This window comes from Lithobates pipiens, unplaced genomic scaffold, assembly GCF_037356315.1.
Source record: "Lithobates pipiens isolate NorthernLeopardFrog02 unplaced genomic scaffold, aLitPip1_a1.2 Scaffold_19, whole genome shotgun sequence".
Taxonomy (NCBI): Eukaryota; Metazoa; Chordata; class Amphibia; order Anura; family Ranidae; genus Lithobates; species Lithobates pipiens.
In genome coordinates this window covers 77680810-77707158 of record NW_027507764.1, presented here as the reverse complement: position 1 = coordinate 77707158, position 26349 = coordinate 77680810, and the positions used below count along the sequence as shown (strand labels likewise).

Here is a 26349-nt window from a genome sequence, read left to right as displayed (position 1 = left end):
GTGTAGAGGAATAAGCTCTAATACTTACCTACCTTGTTCTCTTCTCTCTGACGCTCCAGGTTGTGGGTGGGACCTGGCCATCCTCACATACATTGCAAGACTACTGGACCTGCATTGTGCAAGATGATGTGAGTGTGCTAAAATAGAAAGAATCTATGGGGGATCAGCCATGCAGCATGGTGTCTGCTGGAGCGAGAAATAAGGTATTACAGTTTATTCTTCTACGCCTATACTTAAAGAGCAGGTAACCCTTGCAGTGCGGAGGGCACCATTGCAAGCTTCTTTCCACAAATTAGTTTTAGGGGGCTGTGGGCACAATGATTTGCAAAGTAACTTAAATCGCAATAATTTCTAGTAATCACATGTAACGTATTTCCAGTCCATGAGTGTTTCCTAAAGGATGTTCCTAGTCTCCAAAAGCTCCTATAACATGTTCAAAGTCCATGCTCATATACTATAGCATGTTTGCAGTTTCTAAAATGTACTTGTAGCATACCCATTGTCTCTGAACATCTCCTATTGCATGTCTTTTTGTAGCATTACATTTACTGGATGTTATATGTGACCCTTTGAAGTCAGAGGCAATATATCATGTAAATTGACCATCACTGAATTACAGGGCTCAGGTATTTGATAATGATATGTACTCCAGGGAGCTAGGAGACAGTGGTAGTTTCGGACAGTGTACAGGGCAACAAATGTCAGATTTCAAGTCTGACTTTGAGTACCCTGATTGGTTGAAGTCAGTTGTGAGAGTTTTCCAATCAATGCTCATTATCGAAGCCAGCCTTTCTCAAACAGGATTTCATGGAACCCTAGGGTTCCTCTGGAGATTGCAAGGGGTTCCTTGCATAATAAGCAATTTCTGATAGGTAAGGGGGCATTCTTCCCACTGATCATCAGTGTTGAAAGCATTCTTCCCACTGACCACCAGGGGACTTTCAACCACTGATTACCAGTGTAAGGAGGTCCTTCTCCTACTGACCACCAATCTATAGGTGCATTTCCCTGACCAATAATGAAATGAGGCATTTCAATGACCACTAATAAAAGGGGGCACATCTCAACTAACCATCAACATAAGTCGGCATTTCTCCAGTGACCATCATTATGAGTGACCACTACAATTTTCATGATCTGTATTTCTTTTTGGGCCATGAATGGTATTAGTTTCATTTTATTATTATTATTGAAAATTATTATCAGCAGTGGTTCTTTGAGACCTAAGCCCTTGTACACACAGTCGGACATTCCGACAACAAAATCCGTCATATTTTGTCCGACGGATTTTGTCCGAAACTTGTGTTGCATACACACGGTCGGACAAAGTTGTCGGAAAATCCGATCGTACGTAACGTGACGACGTTATTTCGTTACGACGGGACTACGTTCATGCTAGTAGCCAATAGCTTTGGTCTAGGAATTTGATCTGAGCATGCGTGACACTTTGTCCGATCGGAATTGTCTACACACAATCGGACAAAGTCTGATCGGATCATGTTGTCGGAAAGTTTTATAGCCCAGCTCTAAAACTTTGTCCGTCGGATATTCTGACGGAAACAGTCCGATGGAGCCCACACACAGTTGGATTATCTGACAACACGGTCCGATTGGACATTTTCCGTCAGAATGTCCGACCGTGTGTACAAGGGCAAAAAGTTATTTCAAGGGTTTCTCTATGTTAAAAGGCCTGAGAAAAGCTGATCTAACCACTTTTTCTGAAATTTGTAGAGCCAGCTAGTACTTTTCTATTAAGGTTTGCATCTGATTGTGACCATTAGTAAATCACATTTTGAAAACACCGTAGTAACAAAAAGATAAAAAAAATAAAAATAAATGTGCTTTAATCTCTTCTATAAAAAAAAAAGTTTTCAAGTGCATTGCACTAACTGAATCATTATCCACTCTAACATATCTCACTCCATATTTCAGACTCAACCCTCCGGTGAAAAAGACATCAGAAAGCGTTTAACAAGTGGAAAGCTGAGGACTAAAAGGAAATAATTGTCCTGTCCCCTCTGCGATATGGTCAAACTCAAAAGGGACACCTGGCAAGGTTTCTGAGGTAAGGAAATGGGATCTACTTGAGAAAATCAGTGGATGGTTTCCAGGGGAATGCTAATGCTGAAAACAGACTCTCATGAGCTAAATGGGCCTTTTGTGCCATCAGTGTCCTTTCTGCAGGCCCGGGAGCTCCTCTGAATTTTAAGATGTGGTGTCTTATTTTCTCAATCTGGCAAACAGGGGCTTTGAAAGGCCTTGGCTGTGTCATTTGCACTTTGTATGTTTCTCTTGTTTCTGTGGGGAATAAACTAGAAAGGGACGACTGTCGTAGCACGTCAAGGTAACATAATTACCATCACAGTGATAACTGGTCAGAGTTGCTCAGCAACTCAAGGTAAAGGTATAGTCCTATATTCCGGTTATAGTTAAAAACAAAAGTGTGACTCTGAGCAAAATCAAAATAGACATATGCTGTAGACTGTCACTAGCAATAAAATGGCATTTTTGTCTTTCTGTCCTTCTTTCTTTTGTGTGATAATTTTACTAATGCTATTCTGCCAGCCGATCTGGTATTTTGCAACTTTCTGTAACAAGAAATCACTGTATTGTTGTCATCTGTGGACAGGTTAGTAGTAGATAAACATGTAGTTTTAGGTGGATTTTAAAGTGATTGTAAACCCTTAATTAAAAAAAATAAAAACAACAAACATGATATACTTACCTGCTCTGTGCAGTTGGTTTTGCAAAGAGCACCCCTAATCTTCTCGGGTCCCTCGCTGGTCCTTTTGGCTCCTCCTTCCTGCCAAGTTCCCACAATAGCAAGCCGCTTGCTATGCGGGTTCGCTCCCAAGCTGTCTCTGTGGGGTTAATTTACTAAAGCTATGTAGCACTAACCCCCGAAGGAGCTGCTGGTTTGATTGGGCTTACCGTTACCTTCTTCACCTCGATTTGCGTCTAGGAGTTTCCCGTGGTAGATGGCCCAGTAACTTTAGAGACTAACGACAGATCCGCTTTAAGACCCCTTTCACACCAGGGCGTTTTGCAGGCGCTATAGCGTTAGAAATAGCGCCTGCAAAACGCCCTAAAGAAGCTGCACCATTGTGTGTAGTGTGAAAGCCCCGAGGGCTTTCACACTACAGCGGTGCGCTGGCAGGACGTCAGAAAAAAGTCCTGCCAGCAGCTTCTTTGGAGCGGTGAAGGAGCGGTGTGTTTACTGCTCCTCCACCGCTGCTGCCCATTGAAATCAATGGGGCAGCGCTGTAATGCCGCCGGCGAAACGCCGCTATTGCGGCGTATTGCCGGCGGTTTTAACCCTTTCGCGGCCGCTAGCGGGGGGTAAAAGAGCCCCGCTAGCGGCCGAAATGCGCCGCAAATCAGCCGCAAATCCGGCGGTAAAACGCCGCTAAAAATAGCGGCGTTTTACCGCCGACGCAAGGTGCGGTGTGGTGTGAAAGGGGTCAAAGGGATTTTATTTGAAAAAACATAGTTAACGAACAGTCTCTTAGTATAGAGTCGGAGGGTTAGGAAGAAAGTTCAGGTACTCTTAGCCCTTGTACACACGGTCAGAGATTCAGACGGAATGTTTCCTATCGGACCGTTTTGTTGGATATTCCAACTGTGTGTGGTCTGCATCGGACTGTTTACGTCGCGGAATATCCGACGGACCAACCTTTCCAACTTGCCGGTAAAATTTTCCGACAAAATGCTCCTATCGGACATACTCCGATCATGTGTAGCCTACTCCGACGGACAAAGTGCCACGCATGCTCAGATCAAATTCCTAGACCAAAGCTATTGGCTACTAGCCTGAACGTAGTCCCGTCGTAACGAAATAACGTCATCACGTTATGTACAATCGTATTTTCCAACAACTTAGGCCGCATACATACGGGCGGATTGTCTGCCCAACTAAGTTCGTCAGACAATCCGACAGACAGTCCGTTCAACTTTTGAATGAACGGACTTGACCACACACGATGAACAGACAGTCCGCTGAAAGCTTGCGCGATGACGTATACAGCACGTACGATGGGACTAGAAATACGACGTCCAATACACTGCAATGCAACCTTCGGCCGTGTAAATCCTTTCTGAGCATGCGCCATACTTAGTCCGTCCAACTTGCCTACACACGAGCGGACTGTCCGCTGAAACCAAGTTTGGACGGACAAAACCAAGTTTGGACGGACAAAATTACGGAAATTCCGAAAGACTTAGTCCGCCAGACTGTCCGCTGAAAAAGTCCGCTGAAGCCCACACACGAGCGGATTGTCCGCTGAAACACGGTTCAGTGGACTAAGTTGGGCAGACAATCCGCCCGTGTGTACGCGGCCTTAGTCCGACTGTGTGTATGCAACATCACTTACGGACCTCTTCCGGAATTAATCCGTCGGACTTACTCCGACGGATTTGGTTGTCGGAATCTCCGACCGTGTGTACAAGAGCTTAGTGTCAAACTCAATAATAAAGAACTTGCTTTCTTCGACTAAATCCAGAGAATAGCCATTCACAGCTGGATGTTCACTCAAGTTGGATAGTCCCTCTCTCACAAGGTCTAGCAGCCAACAAGGTGCTTCAATCAGGAATAAGTCTGTGCCACAGACTTTGTTGTAGAACAAGTAGGAATAAGTCTCTGCCACAGATGTTGTTTTAGAACACGTAGGAAACTAGGACTTGTAGAACACTCGTGCGGTACCAGTATCTTTCAGCTAGTTTAGCGATACCCACAAAACTGGATTCACTTAGGTACTTCAGCACTACCAGGCTCTTTCTAAGAAGCCAACCCATGCTTGGCCTTCTTCTGAAGAGTCCTCCCCTGGATAGCTACGAAGTTACTGGGCCTCTCCACGACCGCAGACGGCACCGGACCACCTTCGAATCCTTTCCTTAGTTTTTCTGCCTCAGGCTAGGCAGCCCCAAAACATAAAGTCATGTGGATCCACACCCCAGGCCATAGCATGGGGTGTGGATCATCTGATGTTATTACACATGTGTTTTCTGGGAGAAAAGTTCCTGCATAATGATCAGTAAAATACTTAAAGCATTTGCTAACCCCCAAAAAAATAATTGGATCCTGCTCCTTTAAAGCACGTTATATGACAGAGTGCTTGTCCTTTGTGATTTGGCCCCCTGTAACCCCCTACAAAACCTGGCTGATCCTGCCAGTTTCTCCCCACCCCTCTGTAAACAGACCACGGTAATGATGGCTGCTGAGACCAGACACTGTGGTCAGTTTACATGCCTCTGTCATCAGCAACCTGGTATCTTCTCTCCTCTCTGCTCTTGTGTGTCCCCCCCCCCTGTCTATGTGTTAGCCGCTCATCCCGTTTCTCTCATAACACTAACCTGTATACACCATCAGCATTACCTCTTATTCCAGTGTCCCCCTCTGTGAATGATTTATAAATATTAATGCTGTAAATACCTTATTTAAGAGCAGATATTGCGATCACATGACCAGCCAGCTCTCTCCTCCTCTCCTCCTCCTCTACTCCCCTCCTTCTCCCCTCCAGACTGACAGCAGAGGAATCTCAGCCCCGCCCACTGAAACTCTAAGAGAAGGAAAGGACAAACCTGGCCAGTCAAGTGATCGCAATCTCAGCAGTGAAATTAGGTATTTACAGCATTTATTTTTATAACTTACACACAGAGGTTGGTACTACAATATGAGGCAGTGCTGATGGTGTATACAGGTTAGAGTGGCTTAACAACCACTTTAAAGTGTTTGTTACCCCAGCATTTCATATTCCAGATATGTGCCTGCTGTACCGTGTTCTTGTATGGAAAAGTATCCTGTTCTATTTATATTGCTTCCTTTGTGTAAAATACCTGGTGTTCCTTCCAGTCCCCCTGCTTTCCTATTAAAACTGACCACACTAATCAGGAGAACACACTGTGGTCTTTAGCTATGCTTGGAACTCAGCCTGCTCTCCTCCAATGATAAGACTTATCCTGACACCCCCTCTCCTGCACAGTCATTCACTGTAGAGTTCAGTGTGCTGTTTCTTCTCCTCCCCCAGCTCTTATGCAGCTGTGAACAGAGATTATTTGATTATTTATAAAAAAGGAAAATAAGATATTTATAATGTTTTTTTTAAATATTTATAAACTGAATGGGTGGTTTTACAAGGTGATCATTCACAATCAGTATAGATGCATTTAACCACTTGCCGCCCGCCCTATAGGCAATTGACGGGGGAAAAGTGGTTTCATAATCCTGACTGGACGTCATATGACGTCTTCAGGATTATGAGCCGCTGCGCGCCCCCTGGGGCGTGCATCGCGGCGATCGTTGTTGCGGGGTGTCAGTCTGACACCCGGCAACTACGATCTCGGTAAAGAGTCTCCGACGGAGACTCTTTACCAAGTAGAGGAGAGCCGATCGGCTGCTCCTCTGACAGGGGGGGTCTGTGCTGATCGATTATCAGCACAGCCCCCCCGAGGATGCCCACACTGGACCACCAGGGACGCCACCAGACCACCAGGGATGCCCAGCAAAAGGTAATCCTCCCTAGACCACCAGGGATGCCAGTCAGCACAATGGATGCCAATCAGTGCCCATAATGGATGCCAATCAGTGCCCACAATGGGCATCACTGATTGGCATGCACTATTGTTTGGCACTGATTGGCATCCATTAGTACAGTATAACACCAATACCGCCTATGAGTGCCCACCTGTGCCGCCTATGAGTGCCCACCTGTGCCGCCTATGAGTGCCCACCTGTGCCGCCTATCAGTGCCCACCTGTGCCGCCTAGCAGTGGCCTCCCGTTGCCCATCTGTGCTGCCTATCCATGCCCATGTGTGCCGCCTATCCATGCCCATCTGTGCTGCCTATCCATGCCCATCTGTGCCGCCCATCCATGCCAATCCGTGCCAGCTAGCAGTGCCAATTTGTGCCACCTATCAGTGTCCATCCGTGTCGCCCATCAGTGCCGCCTATCAGTGCCGCCTATCAGTGTCCATCAATGCCACCTCATCAGTGCCACTTCATTGGTGCCACATCATTGGTGCCCATCAGTGCCGCCTTATCAGTGCCCATCAGTGTAGCCCCATCAGTGCCCATCAGTGAAGGAGAAAACGTACTTATTTACAAAGTTTTGAAACTGAAACAAAAAAAACCATTTTTTTTTCCAAAATTTTCGGTATTTTTTTATTTGTAGCGCAAAAAATAAAAACCGTAGAGGTGATCAAATACCACCAAAAGAAAGCTCTATTTGTGGGAAAAAAAATGATAAAAATTTCATTTGGGTACAGTGTAGCATGACCGCGCAATTGTCATTCAAAGTGCGACAGCGCTGAAAGCTCAAAATTGGTCTGGGCAGGAAGGTGTTTAAGTGCCCTGTATTGAAGTGGTTAAACATGTGTAGTGCTACCCCTGTAGGGGCTGCTGGTGAATGTGGTTCTTCTCCACACGTGAATTTCCAACCACTCAGAGTGTCCTTGCAACTTTTTTTTTGTTTGTTTTATTTAGGAGAATAGAACTTGTATGGGGATAGGGTACATATGGGATTCCCGCTTGATTGAAGAAAATGTATAGGGACTATATATAGTACAGTATATGAATAAAATAGTAGTGCTAATATTCACAATTAAATTAATAAAACTAAAACAATCACCCTGTGAAAAAGGTGATCAATAATAATAGTGTCCATAAATTCAAACTCAAGTCCATGAGTAATTAAATAATTGAAACATCCAAGTAATTAGACTCCAAAAGTGAACAGATAATCTTGAAGTGACTTGAAGCAATCTTCCACCACACCATATGTGTTCAGTGTCAATGCTCCCTTAAGAAATGCACTCACCAATAGAACATGCCTTGCACTCTCATGCTTGGCAATATTGCTTAATATCCCCCAAGGGTATCAAATAATTCCAAAGGTGTTCTTTATACAATTCGCACTGCACATGTAAAGATAAAAAGTGCTTCCAATAGTGAAGTATAGTAAAACCATTTATTTAAAACAGCAGACGAAACCTTCAATTATTGCACTTACATCCATTTTATCACACAAAGGCACATCAACATAAACTTTCTAAAGTGGTGAACTCGCAGTGGTAACGCGATGTAGTGCAGTCTCGGTGGACTCAGAAACAACTTGTAAGTCTCACCCTCCACTCCGCTCGCTCTCCTATCCACTCTACTTTTCTCCACTTCAGAAGCACTGCACACTCAATGGCCGGTATCCGAACGTTAAAAACTCCTAATATTTGCCATGTGACGCCCAGACATGTTTCGCCAATACGGCTTAATCATTGGTTCATTGGTGCCTGTGTCACCACAGTCCTCCTGACTGGCTCTGCACTCATCCCAGCCTTCTCCATCCCAGTTTTCTCAAGCATGCCCCCAAGCCCTCCTGACTGTGTATCACTCACCAGCCCTCTTGGCTGTTCCTGTTCCTCCTGGAGACTTGCCCGACAGTGTTCTCCCACTGTCCTCTCCTTGTTCCCAGTGCCACTGTGGGTTTTGAGAAGGTCCAGTCCGCACCTGAGCCCAGGCCCAAAGTCACCTCCCTCAGACCACGGAGCTCCCTCAAGTGCCACAACAGCCTAACACTTCATCTCCAGCTTCCACTTGAGCTCTGCCCCCGCCCCCCAAGTTAGGCTGACCCAGAGTATTTGAGGGGGCCTGCCCCCTACCAACCCAAGTTGGGGATTGGTCAGGGCCCTCAGAATACTCCAGGCAGCTCAGCCTTAGTTCCATTCCCATCTTTCTAGAAGGTTGAATTACATTCTAGAAACCCAGGAAAAACACAGACAGGCGCCAGCCAAGCCTGCACAAATTTACCTACACTTAAACAAAAATCTCACCTCTAGCACTCTAGCAATGCTAAGGGGTGGTACAAATGTAAACAGGCGTATGCATACATAACTTGTTTTTATGATACTTTATTTTTGATTAAACTTAATTTACGTGTTTACAAAAGTGTATACATGAATTTATACGTGTAATGCCGCGTACACACGGGCGGACTGTATGGCGTACTTAGTCCGTCGAAACACATTTCAGCAGACAATCCGCTCGTGTGTGGGCTTCAGCTGACTTTTTCAGCGTGCAGTCCGGCGTACTAAGAATTTCGGATTTTTCGAAATTCTGTCAGTTGTACTTTGGTTTCAGCGGACAATCCGCTCGTCAGTATGCTAGTTCGACGGACTAAGAATGGCGCATGCCCAGAAAGGATTTACACGGCGGAAGGGTGCTTTGCTGTGTATTGGACTTCCTATTTCTAGTCCCGTCGTACGTGCTGTACACGTCATCGCGCAAGCTTTCGACGGACTGTTTGTGCATCCGTGTGTGGTCAAGTCCGTTCAGTCGAAAGTATGACGGACTGTCCGTCGGATTGTATGACGAACTAAGTACGCCATACAGTCCGCTCGTGTGTACGCGGCATAAGTATGTAAAGCACATGTTCTTAGATGCAGATTTTTCTATTCTGTGTCACGGATCTGAAAGAAGCTCAGTCATGTTTACGGCACCTGTGTGAATAGCTTCACTGAAAACAATGCAGCTCCATTCAGATTCGTAATAAAAAAAAAAAACACTTGTATAAGCATTTTTTTTAAGACTGTGTGAATGAAGCCTTAAAATACTTGATTTTTTTGCGCCTTTACTTGCAGTTTTTTCAAGTTGATAACAGGGTCTCTTTAACCTAGCGTGAAGAAGAGAGGAAACTCTGTGACTACCACTGGCAACGATATCTAAAGAATTTCATGCTCCCCCAGTGGAATAGAAGCAGATAAAGGTGAAAGCTGCAAATAGATCAGAAGCATGAATGAGCGCACATTGACTGCTGTTGGGATGTAATTTTTGTGTAAGTTTAGATAAACGTATAATGTAGAAATCCACAGCAACATTAATTCTGACAAATGTATTTTTAGCAACAAAATCTTGGAATATTTCCCCTATTCTGCTGTAACACCTCTAAAGGTGACAAGCTCAGATGTCATTAAGTGAGCTATTTCCAGCTATCATGCACTGTGCCAGGTCTAAGCCAAGAACTAGCATCTCCCTTATCCTCAGTGTAATTGGAATAACACAATATATGATCATCGCAACAGGGGTCAATAGGCCTGTAAAAAATGCATTAATGAATGTAGTGCTCGATGAGTACTAATGAGGCTAAAGTTGCAGTGTTATCCATTTACACATATATTCTGCCTTCATTTACACATAGTATTTGTTTTAAAGGGTAAGTCCTCCCTAAACTGATATATATATATATATATATATATATATATATATATATATATATATATATATATATATACACACACTGTACACACACACCCTTATAAAAAATAAATGTAAACAAACATTTAAAATTAATTAAAACACGAACAGTGTCAGCAGAGCAGTGGATGGTGTCAGAAGAGCTGAGGTTGGTGTCAGTAGGACAAAGGATGGTGTCAGTCGGGCAGTAGATTATTATTATTATAATATAGAATTTATATAGTGCCAACAGTTTGCCAACAGTTTGTTTACAACATGATGGTGTCAGTATTTATTTTTTTATTATTATTATTTGTTATTATTTAACCACTTGCTGACCGGGCCATAGCCGAAAGACGGCTACAGTGCGGTTGTGTTTTCCATGGGTGTCCTCCCGGAATCTTGCTGCCGCAAACATCCGGAAGACCCGGCGCATCACGGATCGCGGTAAACGGCTGCTGGTAGCGACTGTTTACCACGTGATCACTCCGTCAAATCGTCATGTCATGACGCCAGTTCCTCCCTCCCCTCTGTGTACTGATTGGTACAGTGAGAGGGGAGAGGGGGAGAGGTGGCAGCAGCAATTTGGGCTGGATGTGTAGTGCCCACAGCGCTGCTCAGTGACAGTACTCCGCCCATTCTGTGCAATACTTTGCCAATACTCTGCAACACTGTGCAATACTCTGCCAATACTCTGCAACACTGCAATACTCTGCCAATACTCTGCCAATAATCGCCAATACTCTGCAATACATTTTAACAGAAAGAAAGAATTTTTTTTTTTTACTGAATTTTCAGTCTTTTTTGATTTATAGCGCAAAAAATAAAAAACCCAGCTGTGATTAAATACCACCAAAAGAAAGCTCTATTTGTGTGAAAAAAAGGACAAACATTTCATGTGGGTACAGTGTTGCATGACTGAGTAATTGTCATTCAAAGTGTGAGAGCACCGAAAGCTGAAAATTGGTCTGGTTAGGAAGGGTGTTTAAGTGTCCGTTGTCAAGTGGTTAAAAAAAAATGTCTTAGGATCCCGTTGGGGGACTTGACCCCTGATGTATCACTTTTGAGAAAGATACCGAGGACAGAGATTCCCCAGTCCCTTTCTCTACAGCCGCAGCTGCACTGGACAATGAATGAATGGGAAGTGCTCCGTGCTGAGCTGTTTCCTGTTCATTCACACACCAACAAATAGTAAACACAGTTTACTATGCTTCAGTTATGAATGGACACAGTAGCCCAGGCAGCAGGGGAATCTGTGCCACACGGGGTGATTAGGGTGTGCCCAGGCACAACTGGCACACCCCGTACAAACACCTATGCGACAGGTAGATCTTGTTAAAGAATTCAGCACTGCACTAAGGGGCTTAGCCCACCAGGTTCCACTGATTATTAACATATCACTTTTGGTTGGACTGACCTTTTACATTGATTTCTACAGATGTAAGCATTATTGCTTGTAAAATGGGCAGGTATGGGAGATAAGGCAGGGCAAAGGGCAAAGGGCAACATGCTGGGAGATGTCTTCCTGCCTTTGAATTGACTACTCATCGCTATGACCCACTACGTTTATCATATGTGTGCTACTGTGACCTTTGTGTCTTCTGTATAGACAGCTGGAAGCAGTTTATTATCATTCCAAAGAAGGTCACAGTTAGCCTGATTATAATTCATGGTTAGATTGGAAGCACTGATTGCAGTAATCAGTCCAGCTATGTGCATTCTAAGTATTTAGCACTGTGGCTTGCAGTGTTATGGAAGGGGGATCTTACATGGAGATGGAACCACCAGTATGCAATACATTATAATCTTCAAGCCAGGTTGCAAAGCATGGAACCGGCTTTTTCTCATTTGTGCATTTGAATAGGAGAAGAGCATAGCCCAAGCCCTCCTATCAGCTCTCTTCCTCACATACAGGGTCAATGACACCTATAGACCATAAGGCAAGGCAGGAGCACACACATCCCTATGGAAACTTGTGATGCCTCACTATATTGAGGTTTTAGGCAGGTCCCTGGGCCACGCTTTGCAGTGAAGCCGAGGACTGATTACGGTAACCCAGCTGCCCAGAAGAGATGCGCCTTGACCCTGTGGACTGTGCCTCCCTCAGAGCCCTCCACTGCTGACCACCACCGCTCCTGCCCCAAGCTGACGTCTTGCTATAACTTCACCCTTTGTGCATAGTAGTGCCTTCAGCTTGTGAGCAAGGTGCAACGTGGTGTGGCAGGCAGTAAACACACAGAGCCCAAGTTAGGCAATAGTAGTATATTGTAGAAAAGTTCAACACAACTCTATCAGGCCCGGTGAGTAAGCACACCTGTTCGGAGCCACTTAGGAACTGTGACAGCGGTTTGAAGACTTGAAGATGCCAGCAGTGTCTGCATTGAGGAGCGGAATGTGGCCTGGCCGGTCCACACCCAAAAGGAAATGCTCCCTGGAGCGAGATAGACAAAGTCCCTACAGAATCCCTATTCTTCTGGAAACCTTTCCCTACCTCTAAATACTATCCCTGGCAGATGGGGAACCTGTACCTACACTAGCCACATAAAGCATGCCAAACCCAGGACTCTGCCTGTTCCAAGGTGGCTGCTGGAGTCACATAGGGCATCAGTGTCCAATCGGACAGCTGTCTCCTTGTGACCACAGGAAGTCATAGAGTAACCAAGTTCCTCACAACTTCCTTCCCCGTCTGCATTGCCGCTTCAGTTGAGCACCACTTGTAGTGGGGAGTACAGACTGCACCAGCCTACAAGCTGTGTGTTTTTGCAATCCAAAAATAAAAATTGGCTTTGTAAAGGTCCAGATTAAGGACTTGTTTACATGCGATGGGAGGGGGACCGCTCTGTAGCTGCTTGCAATGCACATGGTCGCAGTGCAGTGGTGCGGAATTTTGAGAGTTAAAGCAGGTGGTGAGAGACATATCCCCTTCTCTTTGCCTGCCAAACACCCTCCAAAAAGCAATCCACTGCTGATCGCTTTTCAAGGGTTGGCAGTATAGCCGCACATGTAAATAAGCCCTATGAGAATCACAGACACAGACTACTGGGGAAAATCTAAGAATATAGGCAAACAGATTCCACCTGAAATTGAAACAAAGGTTTGGGGAGAGTTGCCCCTTAGCCCAATTTTATGTATCCTGATGAAATACAGTATTATGAATTTATTTTGAATTGTTAATATTTAATATCTGTTATATTCATAGTCTGACCCATTTCGCACCAGCACTATATCGCCATCCCATAAATTCAGTAAATTTGTCATGCAGCCCGGAACATTACCTCACTCTTGGCAGCATTTGTCTCTCTGCTCTTGTTATACGCTCTACCTGCTGGCTTGGAATGACCTCCACGTTCTCCGCTCTAAATTGGTTACAGTCGTTGTTTAGATTAAGGCTGCTGCAGGCAATCAGAAACCCAGCAGGCCTCACATAAGGAAAAAGAGCTCACTCCGCCCAGGGACCAACATAGCGGCTTACGATAACTCTCTGTGTGTGCTTGTAAAGAGGCTATTAATTCAGGGTTCATTCTACTCCAAAGTGTCAGTTTTATTTAAAGCAGTGCCTGAAGTTGGAACGGCCACCTTGCATGTTTTTGCTGCAGGCTGCAATGGCTCGTCACCAATCTGTGATATATCAGACCACCAAAAAATCTGTGGTTGTCTATGGCAACCAGTGGTGTTGTACTAGTGGAATGAAACATGTTGCTATGAATCATTTCAGGCAGTTAATTGGCCAGGATACATGTAGGCGAAGCCTAAGTGAGGTACCCTTTTGGGAGGAATCACACACACACACAGTATATAGTGCACTGATATATTCTGTATTGACCTTGAACTGGCTTATTAGTATCACCAATAGGCAAGCCCTTGGTACGTGATACAATAGTTCAGCGAAACCTCACAAAGGACGGCTTTAGTTACAGTAACGTCCCTTGAAAGAGTATCTGAAGAGTGGTTTCAGCAACCTGCAATGTCGCCACAATCTTGTACCGATCACCAAAGTGAATGACATGTTGGGGGAGCCTTCCCTATGCTATCCCTGTTTGCCTGGAACCTCTCCCTAAACTAAGTGATGTCCCTAAAATGATGTGGTTTCCCTCATTTAAAAGGTTCTTTCACCAAAAACTAAGAGACCAATTCTCTTATGAGACCCCTCTTCCCATGCAGTGATGGTACAAGGCTACCTACAGGTGGGATGACTACTTGCACCTGCCTACATACATTTTTTCCAGCTAATTCCTGTTGTTTTCCCCCCAGAATAGCTGGCATGAAAGGTATCAACAGAGTAAAAACCTTTTGCTCTCTATAGTAGCAAACAAGTATTTTTATTTAAACTCATGATCCATACCATAGGGTTGTCAGGGCTGGGCTCAACTCTCCCTTCTCAGTGCATAGCTTTCAGTTAATTACCAGCAGCCATTGTTCCACAGTGGCTCACCTGGTGATCATTTCCTGCTCGTCATCCAGCCCCTTCTGGCTGTTTAAACTGCCTGGTTCATTCCTTTGGTACCTTCGCCTTTAGTCAAACATATCTGGAAACTCTCTACTGTGTTCCTATTGAAGACTTGCCTGGCTGACATTCCTTCTGGTTCCCGATGCTGTCTGCTGCCACTGACCAGGCTGATCTCTGGCTTCCTGATGTACTGGCTTATTCTGACTACGCATTTTGGCTACTGTACCCTGGCTACGTTTTGACTCCGTTTACTATTTGTACCATTTTTTAATATTATATTAACAGGTGTGATTTATACTGAATGTTCTGTCTTCTTCTGATTCTTGGTTCCTGACAAGGGGGAGTGGTCATAGTACATAGTCAGTAGGAGGTGACACAGAGATCAGGGATTAGTACGGTAAGTGACTCAGAGTTCAGAAACCAGTAGTAAGTGACACAGAGCTTGGGGATCAGTGGGAAGTGATGCAAAGCTCAGAGATCAGTAGGAAGTGATGCAGAGTTAAGAGATCGGTAGGAAGTGATGCAGAGTTCAGAGATCAGTATAAAGTCTTGTAGGGTTCAGAGATCAGTGATCAGTAGGAAGAGACGCAGAGGTCAGAGATCAGTAGGAAGTGACGCAGAGCTCGGAGATTAGTAGGAAGTGACGCAGAGGTCAGAGATCAGTAGAAAGTGACACAGAGATCAATGATCATTAGGAATTGATGCAGAGCTTAGGGATTAGTAGGAAGAGATACAGAGCTCAGAGATAAATAGGATGTTAAGCAGAGATGAAAGATCAGTAGAAAGTGATGCAGAGCTCGGAGATCAGTAGAAAGTGGCACAGAGATGAGTGATCAGTGGGAAGTGACACAGAGCTTGGAGATTAGTAAGACGTGACACAGAGATCAGAGATGAGTAGGAAGTGACGCAGAGGTCAGAGATCAGTAGGAAGTGACACAGAGCTCAGAGATCAATGATATGCAGAGCTCAAGGATCAGTGGGAAGTGATGCAGAGCTCAGAGATTAGTAGGAAGTAAAGCAGAGCTCAGCAATCAGAAGGAAGTGACGCAGAGATCAGTAAGAAGTTATGCAGAGCTCAGCGATCAGTAGGAAGTGATGCAGAGCTCAGATCAGTAGGAAGTGAAGCAGAGCTCAGAGATCAGTAGGAAGTAAAGCAGAGCTCAGAGATCAGTAGGAAGTGACGCAGAGATCAGTAGGAAGTGACACAGAGATCAGTAGGAAGTGACGCAGAGTTCAGAGATCCATAGGAATTGATGCAGAATTCAGAAATCAGAAGGAACTCAGAAATCAGTAAGAATTGAGGTAGGAGCTCCTGGTAAAGACCAATATGTAACCCAACAACCTTATACAAAAAAAAGCCTAATATTAAAGTTAAAAATAAATCTCAATAGTCACAGAATGTTGGGAGGTTGTTAAACTCTAATTAGGATTATTTGTAGAGGGGTTACATAACAGTTAACCCCCGCCCCACCTGCTGGAGCTGGTGCCCAGTGGAGCCGAATCCCAAAGCTGCCAGCCGCATCTATACTATGTAACCAGTTGACGCTACTGAAGCTCCAGCTGGTTACTTGACAGCTGTCATCTGGAGAGGAAAGAATGTTTCATCTGATCCTTTCCTCCTGTCGTTCCCCCGGAGCCCGATCTCCTCCACATCACAAGCGCTAAGCCGCTACAATAATCTTAGCTGCAGCTCTAGCGCTTGTGGTGTGGAGGAGATCAGACAATAGGGGATCGGCAGGGGGAGAGGATCAGATGAACTATTTCTTCCTCTCCAGATAACAGCTGTCAAGTAACCAGCCAGCACTTTGGTAGCTCCTTCTGGTTACTTAGTATAGATGCTGCTAGGAGCTGTGAGGTTCAGCTCCCCTAGGCCCCACCAGACAGAGGGTTAACTGTTCTGCGCAGCCTGCTTCCTTTCCCAGACCATGTTGTGCAATGTTTGAGGGCACAGTGGGGCCCCCCTCCCTTGGGGCCAGTGTGCACCACACACATTATGGATGATACACCACTGGAGCTCGGTCCAAGTGCGGCAGCCCTTGCCAACCTTCTGAAAAGCGCACCTGCGATGCATCGCTTCTCAGAGGCATTTCACAGGTAGTAGGGAGATGATATGTCACCTCCTTGCTGCATGATTTAACCCTGTAAATGCCACACCATTGCATGGCAATCGCGTTTGGTGGGCGGTAACTCTGCTGATTGTGCCATGCTATTTAATTTTTGCCATGGCATATGTACAGCTCTAAGCGGCTGCGTGTCTGTGTTCAAGTGGGTGGTGGTAAAATTGCCCCCCCCTTCCCAGGCCGCACGTGTAAATGAGCCCTTTCAGTGCTTTGTTTTGTTTATAAATGATGTTCATTCTAGGCATTATTAGACCTTTTCTTTCTAAAAAATTCTACTACTACAAAAAGTGGATAAAAAAGCAGAGTCTTTAAATTGGTTCTTTGGAAATGTTCTGGCTAGGCGGAAAATTTATTTACCATATTAAATATTAACCTGCTTTGAAGTGCTGCTGGCCACTCGGAGGATGAGTTATGCACCGTTCAAGTGCTCTGTTTTTCTGCAGTGCATGCTTCATTTGAATGGCCTCTGTCCTTCCTTCCATGCCAAGTTTATCTCGGAGAGAGCCGCTGCGTTCCTTGATATCATTCATACCCGCTGCTGTGCCCGCTCAGCCATTTTCTGGGCAATTCACAACTTTTAATCTTTTTTTTTTTCTTGCGAAAGCTCATACTGGATTAGTGACACGCAAAACAAACAAGAACCTAGTGGAGGTAACAGGAGATATATCTTTTATGTTTAGGGCATGCATATTATTTGTAAGCATACTTATTATCTCTCACAGAGATCACAGTGCTCCCCCCAACAACGCCTTCATCTTATTTTCTCTCCAGAAAGACAGAGCCATCTTTGTTCGGCATTTATACCTAGACTGAGATGCTGGCTTAATGGAGGATCGGTGGTTGCAAACTTTCAATTTTTTTTAAAATAACAAACGTGCCTATACTTACCTGCTCTGTGCAATGGTTTTGCACAGAGCAACCCCCGATCCTGTTCTTTTGGGGTCCCCCGCTAGCGCTCCAGGTCCCTCCTCTTCATTGGGTGCCCATGGGGGCGTCCATGCGGGACTCCTGCTGCTGCATCCATTGATACAGACAGCAGGACTCAGCCCTGCCCCGTGTCACAGCTTTTGATCCAATGAGGAGAGCGACGGCAGGTATAGCTGCTGTGCTCATGTACATCGCTGGATCAAATCAGGCTCAGGTAAGAAAAAGGGGGGGGGGGCAGGGACACTGAAGAGTGAAGACTGGGAGAGAGACTGCTTCTTCCTGCCTGCAGCAGACTGATGACATCATCTTAGTCTAGGCAAAAATCACTTGATTGGAGCTTTTTTTTAAAAAGGTGGGGCTTTTATGAAAAATGATGACAGGAATTTAATAAAGGAGAGGTATAGCCAAAGCTATTTTGATGGTACTTCTCCTGGGGATCACAGGTGTGCAGTACATTATGCACTCCATAGCCTGTCCAGGCTCTTGATCGATCCCAACTTTACACTCGGGATACACCCAGATGCCTGGACCGGCAGCTGGCTCAGCCTATCAGCAAGCCGCTGAGAGACTGAGCCAACTGCACCTGCCCCTTTCACAGCCTGTACCTCCAGTGAGCACTGGAGGAGCAGAGTGCAGAGCGGTAACTGACAGTTCTCAGTCTTAGAAGTGGCAGTGGATAGATGCAGTATTAAATCGATGCTGCATTCACCTAGGTGAGTATAAATGTTTTTGTTTTGTTTTTTTTGTTTTTAGACCCATACTTCTTTTTTATTGCAAAAATTTAAAGTTACTGAGAGGTGTGCTTTAGGCTCACAGTATAACTGCTAAAATATAGTAATTTTAATCCTTATTAATTAAAGACTGCATAATTAATAAACATTTAGGGGTTGATTTACTAAAAGGGGGAGTGCAAAATCTGGTGCAGCTGTGCATAGTAGCCAACCAGCTTCTAACTTTGGCTTATTCATCTACAAAAGAACCTGGAAGCCGGTTGGTTTCTATGCAGAGCTGCACCAGATTTTGTACTCTAGTTTTAGTAAATCAACCCCGTAATGTTTTTGCTCAATCTTCAACACGTGAAACGAGACGTGCGTGGGTGCCATTAACCTCCCTGGCGGTACGATTATTTCGGATTTTAGGTGCTAAAAGCGGTACCATTATTTTGCATGAAAATTTGGCGTTTTATATTGTAGTCCTGCAATTCTTAGGAATAACTCTCTTAAATCTGTCCAAACCAGAGTCTAGCAGACATCCCGGGTATGATAAAGTTTGAAAAATTAAATCATAAATTATAATATAATAAATAATTATAAATAATTGTACCAAATAATAATATAACAATAATAAAAATTATTCAATAATGTAATCAAATCAAAAACACTGAAATTTGCTCAGTTGCAGAATTGTCACTGTCATTACTTTTCAGTATTTGATGACGGATCTCCCCACAAATCGCTATCGCTCAATTCTGCGAGTGATTCCAATTTATTATCGCTGTTTTCTAGCTGGTCTAAAATCATTTTTGATGTAAAGGGACAGTTTTGGTTGCTATGGACAATCTCCAGTTTCCAGGCATAAAGAACAGTTTTTATTATATAAAACTGCATGCAGGACACTGGGCAGACCACTAGGGACAACGGGGATGTGAAATATTTACATACAGCAATGTAATCCGTAAGATTACATTATACTGTATGTTTACTGTTTGTTTCACTTTTTGAATTTGGCGCCGATCTCCGTGCCAGTGCGTCGCAACGCTCGCACGGCACGAAGATCGGCGATGTAATGCATCGAGCGAGACACGGCTCGCTCGTACAGCGGGGAGACAACGCTGGATCCGAGGGAGAAGGTAAGTAATCCTCCTCCTGGATCCAGCGATGCAGTCCCGAGTCTGACTCGGGGATACCGCTCTTGGTATAAAAAATACACCCCGAGTCAGACTCGGGAATACCGTCAGGGGGGTTAAAGTGGTATTAACCCTTTCATGACTAAGCCTATGTTTGACTTTTGGTGTTTACAAGTTAAAATCCGTATTTTTTGCTAGAAAATTACTTAGAAACCCCAAATATTATATATATTTTTTAACAGAGAATCTAGAGAATAAAATGGTGATTGTTGCAATATTTTATGTCACACAGTATTTGTGCATCGGTGTTTTAAACGCAACTTTTTGGGAAAAGGGACACTTTCATGAATTTTTAAAAAACAAGTTAGCCCAATTTTTTTGTATAATGTGAAAGATGATGTTACGCTGAGTAAATAGATACCAAACATGTCACACTTTATAATTGCACGCAGTCGTGGAATGACGACAAACTACGGTATCTAAAAATCTCCATAGGCGACGCTTAAATTTTTTTTTTACGGTTACCAGGTTAGAGTTACAGAGGAGGTCTAGTGCTAAAATTATTGCTCTCGCTCTGACGTTCGCGGCGATACCTCACGTGTGTGATTTGAACACCGTTTACATATGCGGGCGTGACTTCCGTATGTGTTTTCTTTGCTGCGCAAGCTCGCGTCGACGGGGGCGCTTTAAAAAAAAATTCTTATTTATTTTATTTATTTTAATATTAATAAATTGTTTTAAAAAATATATATTTTTGATCACTTTTGTTGCTGTCACAAGGAATGTAAACATCCCTTGTGACAGTAATAGGTGGTGACAGGTACTCTTTATGGAGGGATCAGGGGTTTAAAAGACCTCCAATCCCTCCTTTGCACTTCAAAGTATTCAGATCACCATTTTCAGCGATTCTGAATACTGTATTTTTTTTTAAAACCAGCGCCAGGCAGCCGAGTAAACGGGAAGTGACGTCATGATGTCGCTTCCCTGTTTACATTCAGGAGACTGGAATGAAGAAGCTTAAGGCTTCAATCCAGTCTGTCCCTAGCCACCGGAGGCATCAGATTGGTGATCGACCTTCCGGTGGAACAGGAGGCCCGGTAAGAGCTGCGGGAGGCAAACATTTATTATATTGCAGCTTACTAATACTTGTTTAATGGATACCTTATTTTCCTTTTTAGTCTTTCTTTTTTCTATTTTCATCTGGTGATCTAGCCAGCAAGTCTGTTGTGTTTCATAAGCTCAAGATCTCCAGCAGAATGTTTCAGTTTACATGGAAAAGTCCAACCACTTAACACTGACAGTGGTGAATAAAATGATCAGGTTTTATGTATTCACGTAAAAACCTTTATCCCAAAAGGAAAAAAAAAACTGTTTGGTATAACAGATTATAAAGTATAAGTTGGATTTTGGCTTCAATTTGTTATTGAACAAGCAATATGCTAATACATTTAACACTACCCTTTCCCCGGCCTGACAATTCTTCTTTTTGCTGTGCTTCTTTTTCTCATTCCTCCAGAGCTGTGTCTAAATAATACAAGTGCGCACTACTTTTTGCGTGGTTCAGTGTGTTTGGCAGCCCACACTTGGTGACCCCACCATGAAAGGCCTTGTTCAGGATATTTCCTGTTTATAGGATGACAACATTCCCTCCCCATCTCCCTACTGAGCACTTGTGTTGTCACCCTGTGGCATGCGTCAATGGTCGCCGTTCTGACACAGGCATGGCTTACTATTGTCACTATCGGGAAGCTAGTCCAAAGCTGTGTAAAGCTGACCATACACCAGTACAATTTCATTCAAAAATTTAAATTTTAAGAGCATTTGTTCAAACTTTAAATCATTAGTGGAGTCAAATCAATGTTTATTTTCAACCACACTGATGAGAACGTTTATAGGAACAGGACGGAAAATGTTTCGTAAACAAATGAATTTCTAACATTGAGGGTGGTTTTCTTTTGGTCAATTCACTCCAAAATTGAATGTTAGAAGCAAATATTGTTTAACCTCCCTGGCGGTATGATTATTTCACATTTTTGATGCTCAAAGCGGTACAATGTTTTGCATGGAAATTTGGCGTTTTATATTGTAGGCCTGTAATTCTTAGCAATAACACACTTAAATCTGTCCAAACCAGAGTCTAGTAGACAACTCGGGTATGATAAAGTTTGAAACACAAAATCATAAATTATAATATAATAAATAACTATAAAGAATTATAACAAATAATAATATAATAATAAGAAAAATTATTCAATAATGTAATCAAATCAAAAACACTGAAATTTGCTCAGTTGCAGAATTGTCGTTGTTATTACTTTCAGCGTTTGATGACGGATCTCCCCACAAATCGCTATCGCTCAATTCTGCAAGTGATTCTAATTTAATATCGCTAAAACTGTCTAACGGTCTAAAACTGCTTTTGATGTAAAGGGACACTTTTTGGTTGCTATGGACAATCTCAAGTTTCCAGGCAGAAAGAACAGTATATATAATATAAAACTGCATGCAGGACACTGGACAAAGCACTGGGGACAAAATGGATGTGAAATGGTTTGATACAGTAATGTAATCTGTAAGATTAGAGTGTACTGCATGTATTGTGTGTTTTTCACCTTTTGAATTTGGTGCCATGCTCCGTCGCCGTGCGTCACAACGCTCGCAGGGAACGGAGCCTGGCACTGTGATGAATCGAGCGAGACATGGCTCACACGCACAGCAGGGAGACATTGCAGGATCCCGGGGACAAGGTATGTAACTTTGCCTGGATCCTGCAATGCGATCCCGAGTGTGGCTCGGGTTTATCGCATTTGGTACTGAAAATCCACCCGAGCCACACTCGGGAACACCGCTAAGGACGTTAAAGTAATTTGGAATGACATTTGTCATGCCATCGAAAATAATGATGCAAATTTTTCTATAAAAATGCTTGTTTGTTCAAAAATCTACAAGTATATGACCAGCTTTTTAATTTTTCATCTAGCCAGGTTGTAAATCCTTCTTTTTTTTCAACTTAATGCACTTCTGTAGTGCAGCAACACCCCAGCCCCCCCCCCCCCCCCGTTTTACTTCGATCCCTTGGCAGAGACGCACTGGACCTCCCTGCCCGGGGTTCTTGGCTCTTGATTGGATAGATTGATAGCAGTGCAGCCATTGGCTCCTGCTGCTGTCAATCAAATCCAATGACATAGGCGCTGGGGGGCAGGGCCGAGTCCAGCATTCTCTGTCTATGCATGCAAATGCTGGACTCTGGAACGAGCCCGCAAGGTAACCCCCCAGGAGAATGCTTTTCCTAGGGGGTTATACAGCAGGGAGAAGCTGGGGGATCCAAGAAGAGGAGGATCGGGGGCCACTCTGTGCAAAGCGAACTGCACAGTGGAGGTAAGTATGACATGCTTGTTGTTTTAACAAAAACAAAAAACGAGCCTTTACAATCACTTGGCCCTGTACACATGGACAGAATGTCGGAAGACATAAAAAATACCTGCCGACATTCTGAGGTTTGGCCCAGCCTCTGTCGGATGAGCATGCTGGAAAACAAGCAGCCAACTGACACCCGATCAGCACTCTTAGCCAATGGCAGAGAGCGCTGATCGGAGTGTTCTGGCGGGGGGGGGGGAGTCAGAACAAAACAGCTCAGCGGGGGAGCTCACTGGACTAACCCCGCATAGTTACCCTGTTTCCCCTAAAATAAGACCTAGCGTGATTGTCGACGATGGCTGCAATATAAGCCCTACCCCCCAAATAAGCCCTAGTTAAAGTCCTTCTATGTCTTATTCTCAGGGTAGGGCTTATTTTTGGGGAAAGAGGGTGGGGTTTATTTGGGGGGTAGGGCTTATATTGCAGCCATCACCGACACTCACGCTAGGTCTTATTTTAGGGGAAACAGGGTAGTACAGTGGCTCTGACCGGAGCTGTGTACACACTGTAGTGTGTAGCAGGTAATACTTTTGCTGGAGTGAGAGTATGTAGATAGGATGTGGGTAAAGGAGGCTGGAGGAAATCAGTAAGGCTGAAATACAAAAAAGGACAAAAATAAAATAAAAAAAATGTTTATGAAAAAAAAAGCATGGTAAGTGTCTTACACAAAGTGTTTTTATCAAATGAAATGTCATTCATTCTGCTTTTACATATACTTTAATAAGAAGTAATATTAAAAGAGATACATGCACACTGATTATGTTTATTTATTGGGGGGGGGGGGGGTGAGGTTTAAAAAATAATATGAATGAGAATGTTTATAGTACGGATTTATGTAGGAGACCATTGTGCTGTAATCGACCATCTAAATATAAATTATCAGTAGAAAATAACTGACTGCATTCTACCAGGCTGACAAGTACCCTGTCCTGCTCACTATCATGGAGCTGCTGTGATAAGACCGTCCAGCACCATATAGGGGCCGGGCGCTTGATAAGCCCAACTAACCAGACACCAGTCATTACTTAGCCCATTGTTCCAGCCTGCCACACAGCACTGCACCTCCACCCCGCTTCTGTATCATACAGATACCTATATTCAGGACTTAATCTTTAGAGATGAAAATCCCAATTATTATCGACTCGGGGGCAGATGACAGCGATGGCGAGGAAAGGGTAATTGTCTGACATTTCCTGGATCTTAGCGTCGTCATTAGCTGTAAAAATAATCTGTGATTTTTCTTTTTCAGTTCTTCCCCAAGCCCGTCCTGGAAGACAGAAATGTTGAATTTGCTAAGAAATGCAGCGAATTCATCAGTGACGTAAGTAGAAGGCATTGACTTTTTTTTTAAAGTCTCATATGAAAGCAAAACCTTGACTATAGTCCCTGACTGTTCTGACCCAAATCCCTCTATCCCTCGGCGCTCTACAGCTGTCCATCATTTATTTCTAATATATAGGAAACTAGCCTTTGTATTTTTTCATTACATACAGTATAAACTGTATATATATATATATATATATATATATATATATATATATATATATATATATATATATATGAATCTGCGTTCTGTAAAAAAAACATATATGTTAATATTTTGTGAACTTCATTTGTAATTAGACATGCACATGGGAGACACCATTTCTACCCATCACCCCGTTCCCAACTTGGCACGGTGGCTGCGCTTTACTATTCTTCACTGCCTGTACAAGTCTACAAGTCAGATCTGATGTACTGAAAGCAATGCACTCCTTTTGTGGCCAAGGAGCAGTTGTTAACCAGTGAGGCTAAATTACTTTAGTGACATACAGATGGCTGTTAGATAATGAAAGTATATGGCATAGCAAGCACTTAAAGCAGTAAACCTAGGGAAAAGACAAAGGCATAATGTGCTAGTATGTATCGCATACTAGAACATTATGATATACTCACCTTAGATCGAAGCCCTCTCAGCGGCACCCAGTCACCGCTGAGAGGGCTGACCTCTTCCCCCGTCCTTTCTTCTGGGATCACGGGCTCTGGTGCTGTGATTGGCCAGAACCGTGATGCCGTCACTCCTGAGCATGCGCGCGAAAGCCCTTGGTTTTGGTAAGAAGCTCAGAAGTGCTGGCATGGTAAGCTGGACCTTCAGAGCGCATGCTTTGCTGACGTCAGCGGCTGCATGCAGGGTGAATATCTCCTAAACAGGGCAGGTTTAGGAGATATTCATTTTACCTACAGGTAAGTCTTATTATAGGCTTATTTAGAGGTAAAAATCACCCCCTGTAATTGTAAGCTTTCAATAAACTTTGACTGTGATAAAAAAAATAAAAAAAATAACCAAGCAGGCTTTACTACTGCTTTGAGCCCTGGTTCTCACTGACTACGGGAATAAAATCATGCAAGTTCAGGTGAACTCACAATTTCATTCCCGCATGTCAGTCCCGATTTTGGGAGTCGATTTCAGAGACATCTGTGCGGGTTTCATGCACAGATGTCAATGGAAATTGCACCCCGAAAATCACCAAAAATAGTACAGAAACTACTTTTGGGATTCGGTGCGGTGCCGCAAATGTGGCATCACACCAGTTCGGACTGTATCATTGCCGGCAATTGCCGCCGATTTGGCATGCCAAATCGCATCAATGTGAACCAGGGCTGAAGAATGTATAAGTTTCTTATAAATGAACTCCAGGAAAGAAAATATACAGCTGGAACACATTTAGGGAAGTTGATTTACCTGACAAAGGATTTGTATTTGTTTCCATACAATTTTTAGAATTACATAGCTCCGCCACGTCATACAGTCCTGTTTTTTTCTCTGCTCCAGTTTAGTAACAATTACAGGTCTTGTCCATCACTCAGCCTGTGATTGGACAATGAATAGAGAAGCAGCGTACTGAAGAGCTCATCTCCCTGTCACTCTGCTTTGTCAGCAGGCTCCTTGCCATGCAGCACAACAGCTTTACTCCTTGTGCTGTTTCTCCCTCCCTCAGTCTGAGGTCTGCTGTACAGGGACTGCAAGAGGCAGGTACCAGGTCAAATTCAAGTGCTCAAACTGCCTGCAGCCTCTTTCTGAGATTTGTTGTTTACAAGTTAAAAACTTTTTTTTTTTTGCTAGAAAATTACTTAGAACCCCCAAACAGTATATGTGTATTTTTTCTAACACCCTAGAGAATAAAATGGCGGTCGTTGCAATACTTTCTGTCACACCGTATTTGCGCAGCGGTATTAGAGGCACACTTTTTTGGGGAAAAAATACACTTTTTTAAATTAAAAAATAAAGTAAAGTTAACCCAATTGTTTTTTATATTGTGAAAGCTAATGTTACTCTGAGTAAATCGATACCCAACATGTCACGCTTCAAAATTGCGATTTTCCACTAAAAATCTC

At 43.7% G+C, this 26349-nt stretch overlaps 1 protein-coding gene across 8 annotated transcripts in view; it reads left to right on the top strand.

Annotated features, from left to right (window-relative positions):
• NEBL (nebulette) overlaps positions 1 to 26349 on the top strand; it is a 398972-nt gene that overhangs the window by 211482 nt on the left and 161141 nt on the right. For 4 of the 8 annotated variants that reach the window (XM_077490937.1, XM_077490936.1, XM_077490935.1 and 1 more), the window contains exons 1-2: positions 24009 to 24149; positions 24224 to 24295. The exons of 2 other annotated variants lie outside the window; for them this stretch is intronic. In XM_077490937.1, the coding sequence (XP_077347063.1) occupies positions 24093 to 24149; positions 24224 to 24295 (129 nt within the window). In that variant the 5' untranslated portion in view covers positions 24009 to 24092. Of the gene's footprint in view, positions 1 to 59; positions 204 to 1932; positions 2066 to 9661; positions 9820 to 24008; positions 24150 to 24223; positions 24296 to 26349 lie in introns of those variants that run through there. 2 more of the 8 variants (XM_077490938.1, XM_077490939.1) reach the window with 2 other exon arrangements.